At 37.7% G+C, this 25,777-nt stretch overlaps 1 protein-coding gene across 3 annotated transcripts in view; it reads left to right on the forward strand.

Moving 5' to 3' along the window:
• Window positions 1-25,777, forward strand: part of MGAT4A (alpha-1,3-mannosyl-glycoprotein 4-beta-N-acetylglucosaminyltransferase A) — a 122,516-nt gene that overhangs the window by 46,987 nt on the left and 49,752 nt on the right. For all 3 annotated transcript variants that reach the window (XM_043603214.1, XM_043603216.1, XM_043603215.1), the window contains exon 5: window positions 20,001-20,134. In XM_043603214.1, coding sequence (XP_043459149.1) covers window positions 20,001-20,134 — 134 coding nt within the window. The remainder of the gene's footprint in view (window positions 1-20,000; window positions 20,135-25,777) is intronic.

Genomic DNA, 25,777 nt, shown 5'->3' on the forward strand with positions numbered 1-25,777 from the left:
GGAGGGGCTCCTGGGTGGCTCAGTTGGTTAAACGCCTGACTTCGGCTCAGGTCATGATCTTGAGACTACTCGTGAGTTCAAGCCCCTCATTGGGCTCTGTGCTGACAGCTCACAGCCTGGAGCCGGCTTCACATTCTGTGTCTCCCTCTCTCCCTGCTCCTCCCCTGCCCTCTCTCTCTCTCTCTCTCTCTCTCTCTCTCTCTCTGTCTCTGTCTCTCAAAAATAAATAAACAGGGTGGAGGGGCAGCCTGCCCAGCAAGGCAGAGCCCCTGAGTTTGGCTTACAAAATCGGAGGGGCCAGACTGTGTGAGTTCTGACAGCCAGCGGGACTTAACATCTGGAATGTTAAAAGTCAGCAGCTCTGCTTGGAGAGCAGGAGGGTGGGAGGACATCGGGAGGGAGAGGTGTTGAGCCCTGGAAGACAGAGCTCAGCTCGGTGGGGAACAAAGGTGCTGGCCAGTGCCATCTCCCTCTCCCATCCCCCAGCCAAAATCCCAAAGGGAACAAGTTCCCGTCACCAAACTTGCTTGCACCGCGCAAACACCCAACACTGTGCTTCTGTGGATCCATCCCTCCTACAGTTCTGCCTCCCTCCTGGTGCTGCAGGGCCCCTCCCACAGGGAACCACCGATGGCAAAGCGAGCTAAGCCTGCCCCTCCCGCCCCTGTGCACCTGTGGATCCACCGTGGCTAATAGGCCAGATCCCATCAAAGCAGCACCACAAGCCTGGCAGTGTGCAGGTAGCCCAGACAGGGGCCACACCACATCAGAGTGAGTCCTACCCCTGGGAGAGGGGAAGATAAGGTACACACCAGTCTGACTGTGGCCCCAGTGGTGGGCTGGGGGCAGATATTAGATCTGACTGCAGCCCCGCCCACCAACACAAGTTACTCCAGACAGCACAGGGGAAGTGTCCCGCAGTTCCACACACTCCAGGGACTATCCAAAATGACGAAACAGAAGAATTCTCCTCAAAAGAAACTCCAGGAAGTAGCGACAGCTAATGAATTGATCAAAAACGATTTAAGCAATATAACGGACCATGAATTTAGAATAATAGTCATAAAATTAATCGCTGGGCTTGAAAAACGTATAGAGGACAGCAGAGAATCTATTACTACAGAGATCAAGGGACTAAGAAACAGTCATGAGGAGCTAAAAAAATGCTCTAAATGAGGTGCAAAATACAATGGAGGCGACCACAGCTCGGATTGAAGAGGCAGAGGAGAGAATAGGTGAATTAGAAGATAAAATTATGGAAAAAGAGGAAGCTGAGAAAAAGATAAAAAATCCAGGAGTATGAGGGGAGAATTAGAGAACTAAGTGATGCAATCAAGTACAACAATATCCGTATAATAGGGATTCCAGAAGAGGAAGAGAGAGAGAAAGGGGCTGAAGGTGTACTTGAACAAATCATAGCTGAGAACTTCCCTGATCTGGGGAAGGAAACAGGCAATGAAATCCAAGAGGCACAGAGAACTCCCTTCAGACGTAACTTGAATTGATCTTCCACGTGACATATCATAGTGAAACTGGCAAAATACAAAGATAAACAGAAAATTCTGAAAGCAGCTAGGGATAAACACGCTCTAACATATAAAGGGAGTCTGATAAGACTAGTGACGATCTATCTTCTGAAACTTGGCAGGCCAGAAAGGAATGGCAGGAAATCTTCAATGTGATGAACAGAAAAAATACGTAGCCAAGAATCCTTTATCCAGCAAGTCTGTCATTCACAATAGAAAGAGAGGAAGGTCTTCCCAAACAAACAAAAGCTGAAGGAATTCATCACCACTAAACCAGCCCTACAAGAGATCCTAAGGGGGATTCTGTGAGTGAAATGTTCCAAGGACCACAAAGTACCAGAGACATCACTGCAAGCATGAAACCTACAGACATCACAATGACTCTAAACCCATATCTTTCAATAATAACACTGAATGTAAATGGACTAAATGTTCCAACCAAAAGACATAGGGTATCAGAATGGATAAAAAAACAAGACCCATCTATTTGCTGTCTATAAGAGTCTCATTTTAGACCTGAGGACACCTTCAGATTGAAAGTCAGGGGAGGGAGAACTATCTATCATGCTACTGGAAGTCAAAAGAAAGCTGGAGTAGCCATACTTATATCAGACAAACTAGACTTTAAATTAAAGGCTGTAACAAGAGATGAAGAAGGGCATTATATAATAATTACAGGGTCTATCTATCAGGAAGAGCTAACAATTGTAAATGTCTATGCGCCAAATACAGGAGCCCCCAAATATATAAAACAATCACAAACATAAGCAACCTTATTGATAAGAATGTGGTGATTGCAGGGGACTTTAATACTCCACTTAAACAATAGATAGATCATTTAGACACAGGATCAATAAAGAAACAAGGGCCCTGAATGATACATTGGACCAGATGGACTTGACAGATATATTTAGAACTCTGCATCCCAAAGCAACAGAATATACTTTCTTCTTGAGTGCACATGGAAATTCTCCAAGATAGATCACATACTGGGTCACAAAAATAAATAAATATTAAAAAAAAAAACCTCTGATAAGTTCTCCTGCAGTAGCTCATTGTTATTTTGTGAATATAACATTCTCTCTTATCCTTTTTGAAGATGGTTCCATCCCATTTGTTTATGACTTTATCATAACATATATAAATATAATGAAATCTTGGTCAAGCAGCTCCACTAGTTAACATTCTTACTAAGCTAGCACTATTTTTAAGAGGAAGAAAACACAGAAAACTTGAAAATAAAAACAAGAAAACCCTCAGATTTATGTTCAAAATCTTCCTAAATCCTTAAGCATTGGTTCTTAACATTTTTAGAGTCACAGAACCCTTTGGATATTGTAGGAAAGCTATAAACCTTCTACTTAGAAAAATGCACATAAGAAAAGTAATCTTGTATGTAATTTCTGGGATTTTGTAGAACTCCCAAAACTTTTTTAGGGACTTTATGTTAAGAACTTCTGTTTTTTTAGATCAAAGAAAAACTGCTTCTTGCTACAAATTCTGTTCTTCAGTGGTCAGGCTGATTAATGAACAGCACTCAGACCAGCTAAGTCTTCCTAAGTGCTCCAGGGAGAAGAGTGCTCCAGGAAAGCTACTGACTGTCTAAAGAGGGGCTGGAATTCCTAGTGAAGAACAAAAAAACTGCCAGCCCACCCTACCCAAACCACATCTAGATCCTCCCACAAAATTTGCAGAGGAGGCTGCAATAAGTAGATACAGTGTGTGCAGATAGGTAAAAGGGCATATTGTACAACTAGCATTACAAAATATTTTAGGAAACCCACATCGTGAATGACTTAATACTCAAAGGAAATTGAATTTGCAGAACAAGCACAATATAATTTAGAAATTAAGCATAATATATTTTAGAAGGATGAGAAGCTAGTTCATAACTGACTGTTGTAAAAGTATCGATTGGAAATCTCTGTGTTCTGATTTCATTGATTATATGTAAAATTTACAAATAAATGGACTGATAAGCAGAGTAGATACAGCTGAAGATCAGATTAGCAGTCTGAAAGTTGAATAATTGTAGTTCTGGAATGCTGCATAAAGGGCACAAAGAATTGGGGTATACAAAAGTTCTAATAATCCATCTACTAGAAATTTCAGAAGTAGAGAACAAAGGGACTGAAGAGAGGAAATAAGCAAATATGTAATAGAAGAAAATTTCTTTGAGTTGAAGAAACTCCCTGCTCTTCAGATTTAGGGCCCATTTAGTGCCAAGCAAGATGGTTGAGAAAAGACCCTCCATAGGTTACCTACCAAAATGGCATTACTGATGGGTAGAGGACAGCAGGTTAAAAAATCCATGAGTACTTGCTATGTGCCAGGTACTTTGCCAGGTACTTAGGTACACAAAATTAGATGGAGTTCCTAGTGTTGTGGAGCTTCAATCTAAATAAGGGAGAATGCATGAGTCAAATAATCAATTATGTAAATAATTATACAGTTACAACTTTAACTGGTGATATAAAGGATACCTTGATAATGTATAAAAGGGGGATTTGCCTCAATTAAGGATTTCAGGGGAGTCTTAAAAATGCATTTGACCTGAAATCAGTGAAATATGTCATTCAGTGGTGAAGGTGGGTTTCTTAGTTGCTTAATTCTGCTGTAAAAATTTCCACAAACCCAGTGACTTAAATCAACATAAGTTTATTATCTTATAGTGTTGGTGGCCAGAAGTCCTAAAATCAGTGTGTTGACTAGGGTGTGTTCCTTCTGTTGCTTTAAGGGACATTCCACCTCCTTTCCTTTTCCAGCTTCTAGAGGCTGACTACCTACCTTCATTAGTGCCCCTTGCTTTATCTGCAGATCTCTCTGTGACCCTGACCTTTTACTTACATTGTCACATCTCCTTCTCTCACAGACTCTCCTACCTTCCTCTCATAAGGACTCTTGTGAATTCATTAGGTTCACCTGGGTAATCCAGGATAATCTTCCAATCTCAAAATCCTTAATCACATCCACAAAGTCCCTTTTGGCATGTTAGGTAATATATTCACAAATTCTAGGGATTAGGACATGGACATGGTGGGGGGCATTATTATGGCTGCCACATGGGAGAATAAAGTATTCCAGAAAAGGAGAAGAGCATCACAAAAGCCCTGTGATGGAAAGGAGCATGTGTGGAATGTTCTAGAAAATGAAAGGAGGTCTCTATAAATGAAGTGTAGAGTGAGGGGGAAATATGGAATAAGATGAGACTAGAGATGCATTGGAGCCAGACAGTGCAGGAATCTGCAGACCTTTTATTGGATTTGGACTTTTATCCTACCCAAGAGCAGAAAGAACCCCCTTGCGCCTCAGTGGCTCAGTTGGTTAAGCATCCAACTCTTGATTTGGGTTCAGGTCATGATCTCACCATTAGTGAATTTGAGTCCCACAGCGGGCTCTGTGCTGACAGTGTGGATGGAGCCTGCTTGGGATTCTCTTTCCTTCTTTCTCTGTTCCTTTCCTGTTTGTGTTCTCATTCTCTCTCTCAAAATAAATAAACTTAAAAAAGCTAAGAAGCCCCTGAAGGGTCTTAAGCAAGACTTACTTAGGATAACTTTATAAGATTTAAATTTTGCAGGAGCACCTAGGTGGCCAGTCATTTGAGTGTCGGTCTCTTAATTTTGGCTCAGGTCATGATCCCGGGGTTGTGGGATTGAGCCCCTTGCCAGGCTTCACACTGAGTGTGGAGCCTGCTTGGGATCTCCGCCCCCCCCAAACTTCTCTCTCTCTCCCCCCTCCCCCACTCACATGTATGTGTGTGTGCACGCATGTCTCTCTCAAATTAAAAAAAAAAAGATTTAAATTTTTAAGAGACCACATTTGCTGCAGTGGGAAGAGTGACTGAATTTGTGGGAAGGAGAGTAGATTTGAAAGGCCCCAATAAGAGGCTACTGATCCCCTTGAAAAAGGATAGGCGTGGACTAGGTAATAGTGATAATAGTGGAGATGGAAACAAGAAGATGGATGTAGGAGTTGTTTGAAATGTATGGGGACATATAATGGGAGCACATAATGATGGACAGAGGTAAAGGATGTGGTGAAGGATGAAGTCTTAGGTTTCTAGATCATGTAACTGGGTGGATGGTGGCCACCCTTCACTGAGATAGGGGACAATAGAAAATATTTTGCAGCATTGGTTTTTGAGATCATAACTTGAATCTGGATATGTTAAGGCAGGAGGTGATTGTGGAGGGTAGTCAGTTGGATATTTAGATCAGGAACTCGAGATCTGAGTTAGATTTAATTTTATGGCTCATCATTTGTGAATAACTGATTGAAGATACAGGGGTGGATAGGGCCTAAGACTGAGCCTTGAAGGTTTTTCAGAGTTAATTTTCAGGAAAGAGGAAGATAAGGCCAAGGAACATGAAGAAGGTACAACTAGGCAGTAGAGATAAAGTATATTGTCACGGAATATAGGGAAAGGAATGAGAAATAAATGACTAAGATGAAAACCTAAGGACACATGATAGGCTAAAAATACTTGACTAACAACCAATATTTTAAAAAGAGAATAATTTAGTTATAATAGAAGGTAGAGTAGTGATTGAAGATGGAGGATCCAAAATTAAGATTGTTCCTAAATTTTTCTTGATTTTAAAGATTTTTTTTAAGTGTATTTATTTATTTTGGGGGTGGGACAGGAGCAGGGAGAGAGGGTGAGAGAGAATCCCAAGCAGGCCCCACACTGTCAGTTCATAGCTCAATGTGGGGCTCGATCTCATGAACGTGAGATCATGACCCGAGCTGAAATCGGATTCTTAACCAACTGAGCCACCCAGGCACCCCAGAATTTTTCTTAATTTTAAAGGAAGTACTAGAATTTGAAAACTTATCAGGAAGGTTGAAGAAAACCAAAATAACAACAGTTGATAGCTCTGTCCTATTTTACAACTGTATTTTAGATTGTCTAGTACATAATAGATGTATCACAGATGCTTCACAATTGAATAGGAAATATTGGACAGTTAATAAGTGGAGCAAAGCACTGAGTTCAACCTTTTGGCTCTATTTCTGTTGGGTTCCTTGGTCCACCCTAAAAGGATGATATAGCCATTTTGTTCAGATTGCTGATATATTTATTCTGAACTCTCCTGCCTTAGAATACATACATTTTCTAGATTATAAACCATAAAAGTATGTTGTGGACTAGAAGAACAAGTGGACCAGAAAGGGCAATCTTACCTTGGTCCAGAAGGCATGAAAAAAAATTTTTGTGGTAATTTTGTGAATTACCACAAACCTGAATACCTTTAATTCTGTAGGTTTAGCTGGAATTAGTATTTTAATTTTTTTTTAACTAAAAGTTTTTCAAGTTTACATATTTTAAGAGAGAGAGGGAGAGAATCCGAGGCAGGCTCCATGCTGTCAGCGTGGAGACCAATACGGGGCTCGAACTCACTAACTGTAAGATCATGACCTGAGCCAAAATCAAGAGTCAGACGCTTAAGTGACTAAACCACCCAGGTGCCCCTAGTATTTTCATTTTTATTGCTTTTGGATATCTTGAGTGCCTTGGTTTTAAACTAAAGAATTTACATTTCGGATTTCAGACAATATATTTGGGGAGAAATGGTTTCTTCTCTACACATGCCTTTTAAACTTAAAACAGAAACAAAAAACTCAAGACCATGATAGGGATAGAGTTTGCATTATTATTTTATATCATTTTTGTTTGCATGCTCTGGGTCAGTATGTATTTTATTTTTCCATAAACAAAGTCTTTGAACTCTGTATGAACTAACATTTCTTTGGAATGCTTCACAGGACAGTTGTTACATTTTTAGCCTGCATTCTAAACACTTAAAATATTTTTAATTTAAATTCTGAGGTAAAGTTGACCTTAGAACCATGTGAGGTTAGAGGCACTGACCACCCCCTCATACCGCACAGTCAAAAATGCATGTATAACTTTGACTCCCCCAAAACTTAACTGCTAATGGCCTGTTGACCATTAAGCATTACCAGTAACATAAACTGTTGCTTAGCATACCTATTTTTTATTATGTGTATTACATACTGTATTCTTACCATAAAGTAAGCAAGAAAAAAGAAAATGTTAAGAAAATCATAAAGCAGAGAAAATACATTTATAGTGCTGGACTGTATTTACTGAGAAAAGTCCACTTATAAGTGCACCTGCACAGTTCAAACCCATGTTCAAGAGTCCACTGTATATGGGAATCTGCTTCCAGGGTAACTCATCCTGCCTGTAGGAATCTCAGAATAAAACAGAAATCTTGATTTAGAACACTTTCCTCCTCAGTTGTGGTGTTCTCATCCATTTAATCAGGTCACAGTTATTCCTCTTTCTTATTTTCTCTAGTCTTAAGCCCTATTGGTAACTGTCTCCAAAATATATCCCAAATTCATCCACTCATCCCCTTTTCCAGACCCTATTTCAGACCATCTAACTTCTTTTTTTAAGAAGTTTTTTGGGGGCACCTGGGTGGCTCAGTCGGTAAGTGCCCAACTTTGGCTCAGGTCATGATCTCACATTTTGTGAGTTTGAGCCCCGCATTGGGCTCTGTACTGATAGCTCAGAGACTGGCGCCTGCTTCAGATTCTGTATTTCCCTCTCTCTCTCCCCTCCCCTGCTTGCACGTTCTCTCTCTCTCTCTCAAAAATAAATAAACATTTTAAAAATAATAAAATACTTAAAAGTTTTATTTATTTATTTATTTTGAGGAAGAGAGAGTGTGTATGCAGTGAGCTGGGGAGAGGCAGAGAGAGGGAGAAACAGTATTAAGCAGGCTCTTCACTGACAGGTGCAGAGTCAGACACAGGGCTAGATCTCATGAACTGTGAGATGATGACCTGAGCCAAAATCAAGAGTTGAATGCTTAACCGACTGAGCCACCCTCGTTCCCTGCAGACCACCTAACTTCCCAAAATACTTTTACTCTGAATGCTTTTGTATCTGTTTGCCACAAAATTTGGTAGTCTTTTAAAATTAAAAATTGGAAAATGTCACTCCCCTACTTACAACTTTACAATGGCTCTCTCTTATACTCAGTTAAGACTCTAACTAATTCTCTGAATCTAGGCTCATTCTGCTTTCAATACATTCTGTTCTATTTCTTCATTCTGTTAAGATCATTCTTTCTTTGATGCCTTGCTGTTTTTTCTTCTGGAGTCTTCTTTCTCTGCTCTTTCTCATCATTAGTTATCAGTTATGTTGACATAAGAGAGGCTTTCCATTACCTCACTATAGAGATACCTGTCTCTTCCCCTGTTCCCCACCCACTCTTTTTAATATTGCCATATTTTAATTTGTATGGTACATATCACCCTCTAAGATTATATTATTTATCTTTTCCCCTTTTCTAGAATGTAAATTCCCTGAGGGCAGGGACCTCGTTCACTATTATGCCTATCACCTAGAATAATGTCTTGCATTTGATAGGTGTTCAGTAAGAATGTTTGGAATAAATAGGGCAAATCTCTTTTTTAAATAGTTTTATTTTATTTAATTAATTTAATTTTAAAATTGAAGTATAAATTTCAGGTGTACAGTATAAAGATTTAATAATTCTATACATTACTCAGTGCTCATCATAAGTGTACTCTTAATCCTCTTTATCTGTTTTACTCATCCCCTCACCCACCTCCTGTTTGGCAACCACCAGCTTACTCTCTGTATTGAAGAGTCCATTTTTTTGTCTTGTTTTGTTTTGTTTTCTTAAATTGCACATGTGAGTGCATATGCTATTTGTCTTTGTCTGACTTATTTCACTTACCCTTAACCTTCTAGGTACATCCATGTTGTTGCAAATGGCAAGATCTTGTTCTTTTTTATGGCTGAGTAATATTCCATTGTATGTATATACTGCATCTTCCTTATCCATTCATTTATGGATAGAAACTTAGATTGCTTCCATATCTTGGCTATTATAAATAATGCTGCATTAAACGTAGGAGTGCATATATATTTTTGAATTAGTGTTTTCCTTTTCTTTGGGTACCCAGTAGTGGAATTACTGGATCATATGGTAGTTCTATTATTAACTTTTTGAGGAACCTCCATCCTGTTTTCCACAGTGGCTGCACCAGCTTGCATTCCCACAAACAGTGCATGAGGGTTTGTCTTTCTGTATATCCCTGCCAACACTTGCTACTTTTTTGTCTTTTTGATTTTTCCCATTCTAGAAGTATGAGGTAATACCTCGTTGTGGTTTTGATTTGCATTTCTCTGATAATGAATGATATTGAACATCTTTTTATGTCTCTTGGACATGTATGTCCTCTTTGGAAAAATGTCTTCTCAGGTCCTCTGCCCACTTTTTAATTAGATTATTTGTGGGGTTTTTTGGTGTTCAGTTGTAGGAAGTTCTTTATATATTTTAGATTATGAACCACTTACTGGATATATCATTTGCAAAACTATCTTCTCCCATACACTGCATTGTCTTTTTATTTTGTTGATTGTTTCCTTTGCTGTGCAAAAGCTTTTTATTTTTTGTATAGTCTCAATAGTTTATTTTTGCCTTTGTTTCCCTCGCCTGAGGATACAGACCCATAAAAATGTTAAGACCAGTGTCCAATAGGTTACTGCCTATCTTTTCTTTTAGGAGTTTTATAGTTTCATGTCTCACAGGTCTTTAATCCATTTTGAATTCATTTTTGTGTATGGTATAAGAAAGTGGTCCAGTTTCATGCTTTTGCATGTAGCTGTCCAGTTTTCCCAACACTGTTTACTGAAGAGACTCTCTCTCTCATTGCATATTCTGTTTTTTTTTTTAATTAAAAAAACTTATTTTAATTTGAGAGAGAGAGAGAGCAAGAGCATAGGAGAGGGACGGGGGGAGAGAGAGAAAAAATCTTAAACAGTCCTCGCTCAGTAGTGGGCCCTATAGTGGACTTGGATCCCACGATCCTGGGATCATGACCTGAGCTGAAATTAAGAGATGGATGCTTAACTGACTGAGCCAGCCAGGTGCCATTCCTATTGTATATTGCCTCGTTTGCCATAGATTAATTGACCATATAAGTGTGGGTTTATTTCTAGGTTCTCTATTCTGTTCCATTGGTCTTTGTGTCAGTTTTTGTGCCAGTACCCACACTATTTTGATAAGGATAGCTTTGAGTATATCTTGAAATGTGGGATTGTGATACCTCCAGTTTTGTTCATTCTCAGGGTTCTTTTGCCTATTTAGGGTCTTTTGTAGTTCCATACAAATTTTAGAATTCTTTGTTTTAGTTCTGTGAAAAATGCTATTGTTAGTTTGATACAAATTGCATGGACTCTGTAGATTGCTTTGGGTAGTATAAACATTTTAGCAGTGTGGATTCTTGTAATCCATGAGCATGGAATATGTTTCCATTTTTGTCATCTTCAGTTCTTCCTTTCATAATTGGTTTTTAGTTTTCAGAGTAGTGTTTCACCTCCTTGTTAAGTGTATTCCTCAGTATTTTATTCTTTTTGGTGCAATTGTAAATGGGATTTTCTTAATTTCTCTTTTTTAAATTTCATTTTTTTAATTAATTAACTAATTAATTTTAGAGAGAGCATTCACGAGCAGAGGACAGTGACAGAGGGAGAGAGAGGGACAGAGAGAATCTCAAGCAGACTCCACGCTCAGCATAGAGCCTGACATGGGGCTCGATCCTACAACCTTGGGATCGTTACCTGAGCCAAAATTAAGATTCAGACACTCAACTGACTGACCCACCCAGGCACACCCTGATTTCTTTTTCTGCTGTTAGTATATAGAAATACAACTGATTTCCTTATATTTTGTATACTGTGACTTTACCAAATTCATTTGGCAATTCTAGTAGTTTTTTGGTTGAGTCTTTAGTTTTCTATGTATAATATGTCATCTGCACATAGTAAAAGTTTTCCTTCTTCCTTACCAATTTGGATGCCTTTTATTTCTTATTCTTGTTTGATTGCTGCAGCTAAGACTTCCAATACTGGGTTGAATAATAGTGGTGAGAGTGGACATCCTTGTCTTGTTCCTGATTTTAGAGAGTATCTTTCAATGTTTCACCATTGGGTGTGGTGCTAACTGTGGATTTTTCATATATGGTGTTTATTATGTTGTGATATGTTCCATCTAAACCTGCTTTGTTGAGGTTTTTTTTTTTTTTTTAATGTTTATTTTTGAGAGAGAGAGTATGAGCAGGGGAGGGGAAGAGAGTGAGGGAGACACAGAACTCAAAGTGGGCTTCAGGCTCTGTGCTGTCAGCACAGAGCCAGACACAGGGCTCAAACTCATGCACCATGAGATCATGACCTGAGACGAAGTTGAGTGCTTAACAACCGAGTCACCCAGGATCCCCATTGTTGAGTTTTTATCATAACAGATACTGGATTTTGTCAAATGCTTTTTTTTATCTATTGAGATGATATATGGTTTTTAATCTTTTCTTTTGTTAATATGATCTATCATGTTGATAGGTTTATGAATATTTTGAACCACCTTTGCATCCCTGGAATAAATTCCCCATGATTGTGGTGAATGATTTTTTTATTTATTGTTAGATTCAGTTTGCTAATATTTTGTTGAGGATTTTTTCATCTATGTTCATTAGAGATACTGGGTTTTAGTTTTCTTTTTTTGTAGTGTCTTTATCTGGTTTTGGTATGACAGTAATGCTGGACTCATAGTAGAATGAATTTGGAAGCTTTCCTTCCTCTTCTGTTTTTTTTTTTTTGGATAAATTGAGAAGAATAGGTATTAACTTTTCTTTAAATATTTGGTAGAATTCACCTGGAAACCCATCTGGTCCTGGGCTTATGTTTTGGGGGAGGTTTTTTTTTTCATTACTGATTCAGTTTTACTGCCAGTAATCAGTATGTTCAAATTTTCTTTCTTCCTGATTGAGTTTTGGAAGGAATTTATCCATTTCTCCTAGCTTGTCCAATTTGTTGGCATATAATTTTTCATAATACTCTTATAAACCTTTTTATTTCTGTGATGTTGTTATTTCTCCTTCTCTGTTTTAATTTTAATTTATTGGAGTCTAATTTTATTTATTGGAGTCTCTCTCTTGATGAGTCTGACTAAAGGTATATTAATTTTCTTGATCTTTTGCAAGAACCAGCTCCTGGTTTGATTGATCTGTCCTATTGTTTTTAAAGTCTCTGAGTTATTTCTGGTCTAATCTTTATTATTTCCTTTATACTACTGGCATTGGACCTTGTTTGTTCTTTTTCTAGCTCCTTTGAGTGTTAGGTTAGTTTGTTTACTTGAGATTTTTCTTGTTTCTTGAGGTAGCCTTGTGTTGCTATAAGCTTTTCTTTTGGAGCAGCTTTTGCTGTTTCCCAAAGATTTTGGACTGTTGTGTTTTCATTTTCATGTTCTCTATGTATTTTTTTTATTTCCTCTTTGATTTTTTGGTTGAATCATTCATTGTTCAGTAGCTTGTTATTTATACTCAATGTATTTGTATTCTTTACAGATTTTTTTTCTTGTAATTGATTTCTAGTTTCATACTATTGTGGTTAGAAAAGATGGGTGACATGATTTCAGACTTTTTGAATTTATTGAGATATGTTTTATGGTCTAAACATATGGTATATTATGGAGAATGTTCCATATCCCCTTGAAAAGAATGTGTAGTCTTCTGTTTTTGGATTGAATGTTCTGAATATATCTAATATGTCATTCAAAGCCACTGTTTCTTTGTTGATTTTCTGTCTGGATGATCTATCCATTACTGTAAATGGGGTGTCCCTTACTATTATTATAGTACTGTCAATTTCTTCCTTTATGTCTGTTAATAGTTATTTTATGTATTTAGGTTCTTCCATGTTGGATGCATAAATATTTACAATTGTTATATCCTTTTGTTGGATTGTTCCCTATGTCATTATGTAGTGTCCTTTGTCTCTTTATAGTCTCTGTTTTACAGTCTGTTTTGTCTAATTTAAATATGACTTTCCCAGTTTTGTTTTCACTTCCATTTGTGTAATAAATGTTTTTCCATCCCTTCACTGTCAATCTGCATGTCTTTAAGTCTGAAATGAGTCTCTTACAGGCAGCATATAGATGGGTCTTGCTTTTTTTTTTATCTGTTCAGTCACTCTGTGTCTTTTGATTGGAGTATTTAGTCCATTTACATCTAAAGTAGTTATTGATAAGTTTGTACTTACTGACATTTTGTTACTTGTTTTCTGGTTGTTTTGTAGTTCTGGTTTTTTCTTCTCTAGTTTTTTCCTCTGTGGTTTGATGGATTTCTGTAGTGTTACACTTGGATTCCTTCTCTCTCTCTCTCTCTCTCTTTCTCTCTCTCTCTCTCTCTCTCGTGTGTGTGGTGTGTGTGTGTGATAGGTTTTTTATTTGTTACCATTAGGTTCATTTAGAACATCTTATGTGGATGTCAGTCTATAGTAAATTGATGGTTACTTAAGTTTTTGAACCCATTTTAAAAGCACTGAATTTTTGCTACCCCATTCTTACATATTATGTATGTGATGTCATACATACTTTTATTCTATTACTCTCTTGACTGATTTTTATAGTTATAATTAATTTTACTGCCTTTGTGCTTTAACCTTCATACTGGTTTTATTAGTGATTATCTACTACTTTTATTATATTTTTGTATTTACCTGTGAAACTTTTTTCCTTTCATAATTTTCTTACACTTAATGGCCTTTTCTTTCTACTCAAAGAATTACCTTTAACATTTTTTTTGTAAGGCAGGTTTAGTGGTGATGAACTCCTTTAACTTTTGTTTATCTGGGAAACTCATTATCTCTTTTTCTGTTCTGAATGATTGCCTTGCTGAGTAGAGATTTCTTGATTACATATTTTATCCTTTCAGGATTTTGAATATATCATGCCACTCCCTTCTGCCTTGAGGAGTTTGTTTTAAAATCAGCTGATAGACTTATATGGTTTCCCTTATATATAATGGTTTTCTCTTGCTGCTATAAAATTCTCCCTTTATCACTCCTTTTTGTCATTTTAATTATTATGTGTCTTGGTGTGGAACTCCTTGTGTAAATTTTGTTGGGGGCTCTCTGTGCCTCCTGGGTCTGGATGTCTGATTCCTTCCCTAGATTAGGGACATTTTGCATGATTATTTCTTCAAATAACTTTTCTTCACCTTCCCTCTCCTTCTGGGATCCCTGTAATGTGAATGTTACTACACTTGATGATATCGTTGAGTTCCCTGAACCTATTCTCATTTTTTATTTTTCTTATTTTCTTTTTCATGTTCAGCTTGGATGTTTTCCATTACTCTCTCTTCCAGATCACTGCTTGGTTTTACCTTCTTAATGCTGCTACTGATTTACTCTGGTGTATTTTGTACTTCAGATATTGAATTTTTTATCTCTGACTGGTTCTTTTTTATATTTTCTGTGTCTTTGTTGAGGGTCTTACTGATATCCTCCACTCTTCTCAAGTTCAATGAGTATCTTTATGACCATTAATTTGAATTCTTTATCAGGCATTTGCCTGTCTCCATTTCAATTAGCTCTCTTGCTGTGATTTTGTCCTATTCTTTCATTTGGGCCATATTGCTCTATCTCTTCATTTTGTCTAACTCTGTGTTTGTTTCTGCATATTAGAGAAGTCAGCTATATCTTTCTGCTCTTGCAAGTAGTAGCCTTATGAAGAAGAGGTCCTGTGGTGCCTTGGAGCACAATAACCCCTGTTTACCGGAACCAGGCACTTCAGGGGTATCTCCCGTGTGGCTGTGTAGGCCCTACTGTGTGACTGAGCTGCATTTGCCTTCAGTCCATTTGACGGCAAAGGCCCACTTTACCTATTTGGGGCACATTGGGCAGGATGTAGTGTCTGTGCTCTTAGTGGGCTTTTGTAGTAGGTCAGCAGTCAGACCAGGTGCCTGCCATTAAGTCCATGTGGTGGGACTGCAGTTGCAGTGAACCGCAGGGCACTATCTCTGTACTGTCAGCTATAAGGTTTGGCTGCTGGGACCGTGAGCACACTGGTTTGTATGGTTATAACCCCCTCTCTCCAGGGCAGGAGTCACTTTGGAGTGGCTCTGGTCCCTGCTAGGGTTGCTTGCATGGTGCATTGGGGCAGAACTGGAGGGGCCCTTGGGTGGCTCAGTCGATTAAGCATCCGACTTTGGCTCAGGTCATGATCTCGTGGTTTGTGAGTTCGAGCCCTGCATCAGGCTCTGTGCTGACAGCTCAGAGCCTGGAGCCTGCTTCAGATTCTGTGTCTCCTCCTCTCTCTGCCCCTCCCATGTTCATGCTCTGTTTCTGTCTCTCAATAATAAACGTTTAAAAAAAAAAAGTGGCTTTGGAGGGATGCTTGCTAAGTGGGGTGGGTTGGATGGGGTGCCTCTGAAGGGGAATGCAGAGGTGGGGCACTTGGTACTAGCAAGATAAGTGGGGAGTGTATGTGCTGGTTCCTGCAAGTGTCTAGCTATGTAGGCAGGGAAAATGGGGGAGACAGGGATAAAAGAATGGCACTTGCTAGCACTTCCGTTCTGGGAGAAGTCTCCTGGAGATTCCTTCCCCTGCAGTGCAAAATCTGAGATACCCTAGGCACTTTTCAAACTGCTGCTTCCTTGCAGTGTCTCTGCAGGGTTGTTATGCTGGCTCTTTAAGCGTAGGGACTTAGCTTCCTATTGATCTCCAGCTCTCCTGGAGCTAAACCACCTGGTTTTAAAGTACCTGGAGTTAAGTACCTCTTGATTATAAAAACTCTGGAAGTTAAGCGCCACTGGTTTTCAAAGCCAAATGTTATGGGGACCCGTCTCTCCAGTGTGGGTTCATGCCTGTGGTGCTTGGTATGGGTTCTGCTCCTTTCCCTTCTGTTTGGGGTTAGTCTTACTGGGGTTTGGTTCCTAGGTGCGTTTCCACCCCTCCTATGCTTTTCAATGTGGCATTCTCTGTGATTAACTGGAAAGTCTGTTCTGCCAGTCTTTGAGTCTTTTTCAGAGTTAGTTGCACTGACGTAGCTTTTGTCTCAGTGTGTACATGAGCTCAGGATCTTCCTACTCTGCCATCTTCCCAGATGGGACTTCCCAGAAGTCCCAATATGACAGATCTCTTGAGCTCCTGGAAGCTCTTCATCTCAAAATGGAAGAGAAGACTGTGGCATAGATTTTTGGGGATATCTTTTAAACCATTTGGATCTTAGTATTCTTTTTTTTTTGAGGGGGGTTGGTATTTCTTTTTAAATTTTAATTCCAATATAGTTAATATATAGTGTTAAATTAGTTTCAGGTATACAATATAGTGATTTTTATATATTACTCAGTGCTTATCATGGTAAATGTCCTCTTTATTCCTCACCACCTATTTCATTCATTCTCCCACTCACCTCCCTTCTGGTCACCATCTGTTTTTGGTTTATCTCTTTTTTTGTTTGTTTTATTTCTTAAATTATACCCATGGGTGAAATCATATGGTATTTGTCTTTCTCTGACTGACTTATTTCACTGAACATTATATTCTCTAGGTCCTTCCATGTTGTTGCAAATGGCAAGATTGTGTTCTTTTTATGGCTGAGTAATAGTCCATTGTATAAATATACACCACATCTTTATCCTTTCATCAATCTATGGACACTGGGCTGCTTCTGTTATTTGGCTATTGTAAATAATGCTGCAATAAACATAGGGATGCATATATCTTTTTGAATTAGCGACTTCATATTCTTTGGGTAAATACCAAATAGTCCAATTACTGGATCATAGGGTAGTTCTATTTTTAATTTTTTGAGGAATCTCCATACTGTTTTCTGCAGCAGCTGTACCAGTTTGCATTTCCATGAACAGTACATGAGGGTTCCTTTTTTCTCCATATCTTCGCCAACACCTGCTATTTCTTTTGTGGTTGATTTTAGCCATTTAGTATGAGGTGTTATCTCATTGTGGTATTGATTTGCATCTCCCTGATGATGAGTGATGCTGAGCATCTTTTCATGTACCTGTTGGCCATCTGTATGTCTCCTTTGGAGACATTTTTTTCTTTTTTTGAGAGAGAGGGCACAAATGAGCAAAAGGCAGGGAGGTGGGGGGGGGGGAGAGAGAGAGAATCCCATGAAGGGCAGAGAGAGATGGGTGGGGGGAGAGAGAGGAGTGGGGCTCAAACTCACCCAATGCAGGACTTGAACTCACAAACCGTGAGATCATGACCTGAGCTGAAGTCAGATGCTTAACTGACTGAGCCACCCAGGCGCCCTTTGGAGAAATATTTGTTCATATCTTCTGCCCACTTTTTAATTGGATTATTCATTTTTCTGGTGTTTAGTTTATTCTTTATATATTTTGGATACTAACCCTTTATCATATATATTATTTGTAAATTATCTTCTCCCACTCAGTAGGTTGTCTTTTAGTTTTGTTGGTAGTTTTTCCTTTGATGTGCAGAAGCTTTTTATTTTGATGTAGTTAATTTTTGCTTTTGTTTCCCTTGCCTCAGGAGACACATTGCTAGAAAAATGTTGCTCTGGCCAATGTCAGAGAAGTTACTGCCAATGCTCTCTCCTAGGATTTTTATGGTTTCATGTCCACATTTTGGTGTTTAATCCGTTTTGAGTTTATTTTTGTGTATAGTGTAACAAAGTGTTCCAGTTTCATTCTTTTGTATATAGCCAAATTATGGATCTTAGTATTCTTATTTGCAGAATTATGGTGGTAGATTCATTGAGCTATGATCTTCGAGCTTCCTTCTAACTTTAGAATTTCATGACTTCTAAGTATTTTCTAGCATTTCCAATAAATTGTTTCATTATTAAGACAAGCATTTTTAATATTTGTAAAATATATCTCTACTGTTGTATAACAGCATATTAAGTCTTTTTTAAAAATTTATTTTGAGAGAGAGAGAGAGCATGAGCGCACAAGTGAGCCTGGGGAGAGGCAGAGAGAGAGAGAGAGAGAGAGAGAGAGAGAGAGAGAGAGAGAGACAGGGAGGGAGAGAATCCCAACCAGGCTCTGCGCTGCCAGTGCCAAGCCTGATGTGGGGTTTGATGCCATGAACTGCAAGATCATGACCTGAGCCGAAATCAAGACTTGGATGCTTAACCAACTGAACCACCCAGGTACCCCAAGATACTAAAGCTTTTTCAAAGGTGTTATTTTAAAAAAAAAAAAAAAAAACCTTTCTGAGAAATACAGTCCTATTGTAACACAATATATGCATTCCTAAAATTTATGCTATGCTGAATTGTGCAATAAAAGAAGAAAAATGAAGTTAGTATCATAGTTAGAAACTTTGTCAATTACACACACAGAAAGATAAGAACATAGTAAAAACAGCACAGTTTTACACATGTTAAATTATTAATACAAAAGTGCTATAATCAATATAGTACTCTACCTTGAATAATACTTGAGGTTTGCCTGTTAAAATGTGTTTCAGAAGGGTTGCAGTTTGGAAGGTTTTGAGAGGTGATGCAATCTGGTGGAAGTTTCAACACCAGCTGTGGATAGGTGTGGTTCTTAGCATGCAGTGAACTGAGGCAGCTGGTAGAGGTTGGAGGTATATACCATTCATGTATTTCTACATTGCTTAGTTCAGTTTTTTGAACTCATTTCAAGTGGATGCAGTTTTCTGTTTACCTGGTGAATGCTTGTCCCAGAGGAGAAATTGCATGTAAACAAATGTGAAATCCACATTATGCTCAGATATTTGCCTGATGTATTAGTCACTCAGGAAAAAATTTGCATTGGAAAAACAAGCATTATAGTAAAACTGGATGTAATTTTAGACTTAAAAGAAGTTGCACAGATATTATACACAGTGTTTTCATATACCTCACCTGGTTCCCCTAAATGTTCGAATTATGTAACCATAATATAATGATCAAACCCAGGAACTTTGTATTGATGCTATAGTATTGACTCACCTTAGATCCTATTCAGATTTTGTCATTTTTTTCATTGTTTTTCTTTTTCTGTTCCAGGATCCAACTCAGGATTCCATATTTCATTTAATTGTCATGTCTCCTTTGTCTTCTGCCATCTTGGACAGTTCTTTCTTTGTCTTTCCTGATCTTAACGCTTCAGAGAGTACCTGGACAATTATTTTGTAGATTATCCCCCTAATGTGGATTTGTCTGATATTTCTTCATAGTTAGGTTGAAGTTTGCATTTTTGGCAGGAAAACCACAGAAGGGATGTTGTGTCCTTCTGATTGCATTATATACATGGTATCTGAGATGTTAATTTTTAAGATGTGTTCAGTGTTTCTTGTAGTTGTATAATTTATATTTGTTTACACTTTATAGTCATTTGTTTTTAATGTGAGGTTTAATGTCTTCATTTTTATCAGTACCTTGACATATTTTATGGATAAGCCCTGTAAAAAGGATTATACTGTTATGGGTATCCCTTTATATCCTCCGATTATTTTTCTGTGTAAAGTAGTTTATTTTGTGGTTTATTTTGATTCCTCAATTATTATTGAGTAGTACATTTTGATTTTTCAGTTATTTCTATCAATTTGAGAGGGTATAATCACTTTTGAAATACAGTGTTACTCTATACTGTCTTGTGAAATCTTTTTATATAATTACTATCATTATTTTCTTTCAGTGTCAATAGTAATGGGAATTCCCACGGTGAAGAGAGAAGTTAAATCTTACCTCATAGAAACTCTTCATTCCCTTATTGATAATCTGTATCCTGAAGAGAAGTTGGACTGTGTTATAGTAGTCTTCATAGGAGAGGTAATTATTTAATTCTTTTTATTTTTTTTACCACATATAATCTATAAGAGTCGAAACCATAATTGAATGTTTTAATATGCTTTTATAAACATCTTTTTAAAATGTGATGAATAAAGTTTCGATGATATATTACTTCTCATAGTTAAATGTAAGTCTAACTGGTGTTTGCCTTAGCTTCTCTCCTGCAGTAACAATCCACAAACAGTAATCTGTTGTGAATAGGATAATATTATACATATAAATCTTTTAAGAGCAGTGAGTTCCTTAAAAGGATAATGTTCTTAATGTTTTCTTTAATGTAGAAGCGAACACATGCATACTGTTTAAAACTATTACAGAAATGTATAATGAAAAATTACCTGTTACTCCTCCATGTAGATATAACTACTATTGATATTCTGAAATACATTTTAAGATATTTTTCCTGTGGCTTGTATACATATATATAAATGGGATTTTTCTCTATATTTTTTCATATCATGGACATTTTTCTACTAAAACAAATATCATAACATCATTTTTTATGACTGCTAAATATTCCATTGTATGGTTTTAACATAATTGATTTAATTTCTGATTGATAAACATTTAGACTGTTTCCAAATATTTGCTCTTTTTTTTAAAGACTGTACTGTGCATTACCCTAAGTAAATTGTTGGGCACGTGTGTAGTTACTGATGTGGGATCCAGTCATAAATGTGGAATTGCCAGGTCATAGTCTATATACATTAAAATGTTCATACATGGCCAAAATGCCCTGCAGAAGCTGAACCAGCAGGGTTGCACCAGAAGGGAGAAAGCAGTTTATCCCTCTTCCAGCAATCTGTGAGAGAGCCTGTTTTCCTGTCCCCACACTCTGTTATGTAATACTAGTCTTTACATTTTTTTTTTTCAACGTTTTTTATTTATTTTTGGGACAGAGAGAGACAGAGCATGAACGGGGGAGGGGCAGAGAGAGAGGGAGACACAGAATCGGAAACAGGCTCCAGGCTCTGAGCTGTCAGCACAGAGCCCGACGCGGGGCTCGAACTCACGGACCGCAAGATTGTGACCTGGCTGAAGTCGGACGCTTAACCGACTGCGCCACCCAGGCGCCCCTAGTCTTTACATTTTTATGCCAAGTTGATGGATAAAAATAATATACTGCTTTTGTTTAATTTGGATTTCCTTACAAATGGGATTAAGTATTGGTTTATGTGTATCTTTTGACTATTTGTATTTATGCAAATTTTATTTGTTAATCACATACTGTATGTCGGTAGAGATTGGTACAATATCCTTGGAAAGCAATTTGGCAATAGCTATTACAATTTAAAGTGCTATACTCAGTGACCTAACATTCTGCTTCTAAAAATTGATCCAATAGAAACATTTGCACATGCGTAAATATATTCAGGCTCATACACACATTTATATAGCTCCTACATATGCATTAATTAGATGAATAGAGAAAATGATCTTGTGGAATATACTCCAAATGATTAGTAGCAGATATCGTGAGAGTTGGGATTATGGGACTATGCCACCTTCTCTTGTATACAATTTTATAAAATTTTGAGCCTGTACTGATTTTAATGAGGGAAAATAGCCTTAACACTATATAAGAAAAAAAATATACACTTACATAAAGGAAAAACTCAGTTTTTTTCTTCCATACAGGAAGAATTCAGTTCTTTCCTACTGTGTGTTTCTTCCCTGTGTGTCTCTACTTTTACGTAAACACTTTATTGACACTTCTAGTCAGCAAATGTGTGGAAGCTTTCCTCCACACCAAGCAATCCTCTGTGACAGCAGCTAGGTGTCCTACAATTTAACCTAATTCTGATGCTATCTACCTGAAATTAGCATCAGATCTCCTAGGTTAAGGGATTAGTCCCACAAAACCAGCCCCTGCCCCCACATATGCACATATTTCTGATGCCAGTTGCAAGCCCAGGTTGTCACTTGTATTTCTGACCAACTAACTACAGATTGGAGGTTCCAAAGACTCCCCCCTGTGCCTTCTTGAGTTCAGTTAACTTGTTAGAGTGCCTTACAGAACTCTGCACAACACTTACAGTTTGCTAATTCATTAAAGGCTACAGATGCACATCCAGATGGAAGAGGTGCATGGGGAAGTGTATGTAGGAAGGGGCATGGAGCTTCCATGCTGTCTGAGGGTGCCACTCTCCCAGCACCTTCCTTTATTCACCAGCATTGAAGGTGGCCAACCCTGTCCTATTTTTTTTTTTTAGTTTTTTTTTAATTGTTTTTAATGTTTATTGATTTTAGAGAGAGACACACACAGAGTGCAAGTGGGAGAGGGGCAGAGAGAGAGGGAGACACAGAATTGCAAACAGGCTCTAGGCTCTGAGCTGTCAGCACAGAGCCTGACACGGGGCTTGAACCAACAAACGGTGACATCATGACCTGAGCCGAAGTCAGATGCTCAACTGACTGACCCACCCACGTGCCCCCTTTTGGGTTTTTATGGAGGCCTCATTACATGATTTATGAAATAATGATTTATTAAATCATTGGCCATCGATGATTGATTCAACCTCCAGCTCTTCTCCCCTCCCCAAAGGTTGGAGAGGGGTAGGACTGAAAGTTTCAACCCTCTGATCACATGGTTGACTCTCCTGGCAGCCAGCCCCCATCCTTCATTGGGGGGTGTGTCCAAAACTGATCTCATTAACATAACAAAAGACACTTTTGTTGCTCTCATAACTTAGGAAATTCCCAGGTTTCCAGAGCTCTGTGCCAGAAATGGGGCAAAGACCAAATATATACGTATTATTATAAATCACAATATTATAATTTAGAAGTAGAATTCCGTATTCAGGCACAGATGTGTGTACATCACTCAGATGTATTAACATGGGTTTTGGAATCAGACAACCCATATTCAGGGCCTGAATTCTGTCACTGCCACTTGAGTAGGTCATTTTTTCTCTCTTCATCCTGTTTCGTCATCTCTAAAATGAGAATTCTGCTATTGAGCCTTTTAAGCTCAACAGTGTTGCCTGCAGGTGCAATAAGATCACACACGGAGAGGTGTCGTGCGCTGACTGCAGTTTAAGTGCCCGCAGTAATCTGATCTCCAAAGACTCCTCTCCTGAATTGCAGTATTTGTATATGTATCTATATAGAATTTCAGTTATTTGTAAGAAAGTCTATTCTGAACAGAATAATTTATAGAATTCATTGAATTGCTTTTAGGCAATTTAAAATTATTAATCACTGTATTTGATTCTGCCTTGATTAGTAGTTTTAATCTAAGTGTCTGGTAACCTGTGCTTCATTAACACTAGTAACAAGCGCATATACTGTAGCTGTGACCTGATCTACAGTTTGCATGGTCCAGATCTACACTATGTCTCTAGTATCCTTCTAAGCCCATATTTTCAACTGCCTACTTGATAACATTAGTTGAATGTTTTATGAGCAACTTTTAATCTCTCCATAACTAAGTTAATCTGATTTTCTCAAACTGCTTCTCTTCCAGGTTTCCCATGTGTTTATTAAAGGTTCTTTACATCATGGAATTAATAGTTCTGTGTTCCAGTCATTTTACTCTTACTTTGTTATGTAGACCTCAGTGTGTTCTCAATTCTATTTGTGTTATTCCTTAGCCTGAAACATTGCCTCTTCCTTCCTCTTTTTTTTTTTTAATTATTTTAAGTTTATTTATTTATTTTGAGAGAGACAGAGACAGTGTGAGTAGGGGAGGGGCGGAGAGAGAGAGAATCCCAAGCAGGCTCCACATTACCAGCGCAGAGCCCAAGGCAGGGCTCAAACTCACAAAACCGTAAGACCATGACCTGAGCCAAAACTGAGATTCGGACGCTTAACTGACTGAGCCACCCAGGCACCCCTTCCTTTCTCTTTCTTAATCATCCTTAAGCCTCTCTGGGAGGAGAAGAGAGACAGAAAAGTAGTTACTAACTCTTTGTTCTTTGTTCTTCTCTGGTGATTTCTGTCTTTGGGTCATTTAGGCATAAATGATGAGACATTTATAGAACATGCAAAGTTTTGAACAGTTGACTCGACGTATTGTTTGAAAGTTCACTAGCTCTATTCTAGAATTGTAGGAGTTAAGAGGAATAAATTCCAGTTGCTCTGAAGGATCCATGATATGATCCGATTTTAAGATTTTAAGATTATATCATTTTTGTGTTTACTTTTACTTACTACTTTTACTTTAATTATAATCTTTGTATTTTAATGATCATTTGTTGTCTGTATTCCTCACTATTACATATTTTATAATTTTTCTTGTACTGTATTATCATTTATGTTATTTCTGCCGCTCATGACCATTTTTGACAAAACATTTTCCTATATTGTACTCTGGATTTTAGCAAAATTTGTTTTTCCTGTTCTATATAAGAATAGAAATATAAGTATTTGGAGAATTCTCTATTTTATGAATTTTGGTGGGAGGAAACTTTTCTCCCATTATGAAACTAAAAATGTTAGATAATTGCTTTACCAGTTCAGGCCTATGACATGAGCTCAGCCACTTGATATTCCTATCCTGTACTTTGAGTGGAGCTTAATTATTTTCTGATAACACAGAAAACCCAAAAGAATAAACAAATTATTAGAAATAATAGGGAAATTTATCAAGGTAGCTGGATATAGGTTCAATTTATATTTCTGTATGTTAGTCACAAAAAAATATTTTTTCAAAATATATTTTCTAAAGAAGCAGGGATTGTGGAATATATATCAGTTTGGGATTGTCTCATGTTTCCTTATGATTAAATTCAGGTTTTACATTCTTTTAGCAAGAACACCATACAAGTGATACGGTATTCTTTTTCAGACTGTCATATTAAGATGATGTTGATATATCTCATTATCAGCATTGTTAACTTATCACACTTGATTAAATTGGTGTCTGACAGGTTTCTCTACTATAAATATACTCTTTTTCCTTATGTACTTAGAAGCTTTCTTTTGGAGTGATACCTTGAGATATTGCAAATATCTTGTTTCTCCTCATAACTTTTTCCCAGCTAATCATCCTTGATGATTCTTGCCTGTAACAATTATTATGTTTGCTGAATGGTGACTTTCTAGTTCCTTTCACATTTATTCATTGGAATTCTATAAGGAAAAGCTATCCTTTTCTCCAATTTTATTTATTTTGTCAGTTATTGATATCAGGGTGCTCTTGTGGATATTACTATAAATTTTTTACTTTGTTACTAAAATTGTTCCATTTTGGGCCATTGATTGTCCTTTGGAGTTGGCTTCTCTGTCCTTTCAATATGTCCCATCATTTTTCCTTATATTCTAGCAGTGTAAGATGTTCTAGGCTCATCTTGTATTTTCCCTACCCCAAACCTGGAATCAGCCATGTCCCCAAGCAACCTGGTTCTGTTAATTGGAGAATAGTATTAGAAACCAAGACCTGGGTTCTAGATAGGCTCATTGCTTCTGAGGGATCAGTGCTTCTAATCCTTTCAGTGAGCAGAACTAGGAAATACTTGTATGCATACATACACACCTGTACATCTATCTAGGTCCTATGTCCATTTATCTGTATATGTTAAAAATTATGAGTTTGTTATGATACCTTTGATTCCAATGCAGTACTGCAGGGTTCATTCTAGCCTCTTCCAATTCCTTATTCTTATTTTCCCCCTCAGTGGG

This window comes from Prionailurus bengalensis, chromosome A3 (genome assembly GCF_016509475.1).
Source record: "Prionailurus bengalensis isolate Pbe53 chromosome A3, Fcat_Pben_1.1_paternal_pri, whole genome shotgun sequence".
Lineage (NCBI taxonomy): Eukaryota > Metazoa > Chordata > Mammalia > Carnivora > Felidae > Prionailurus > Prionailurus bengalensis.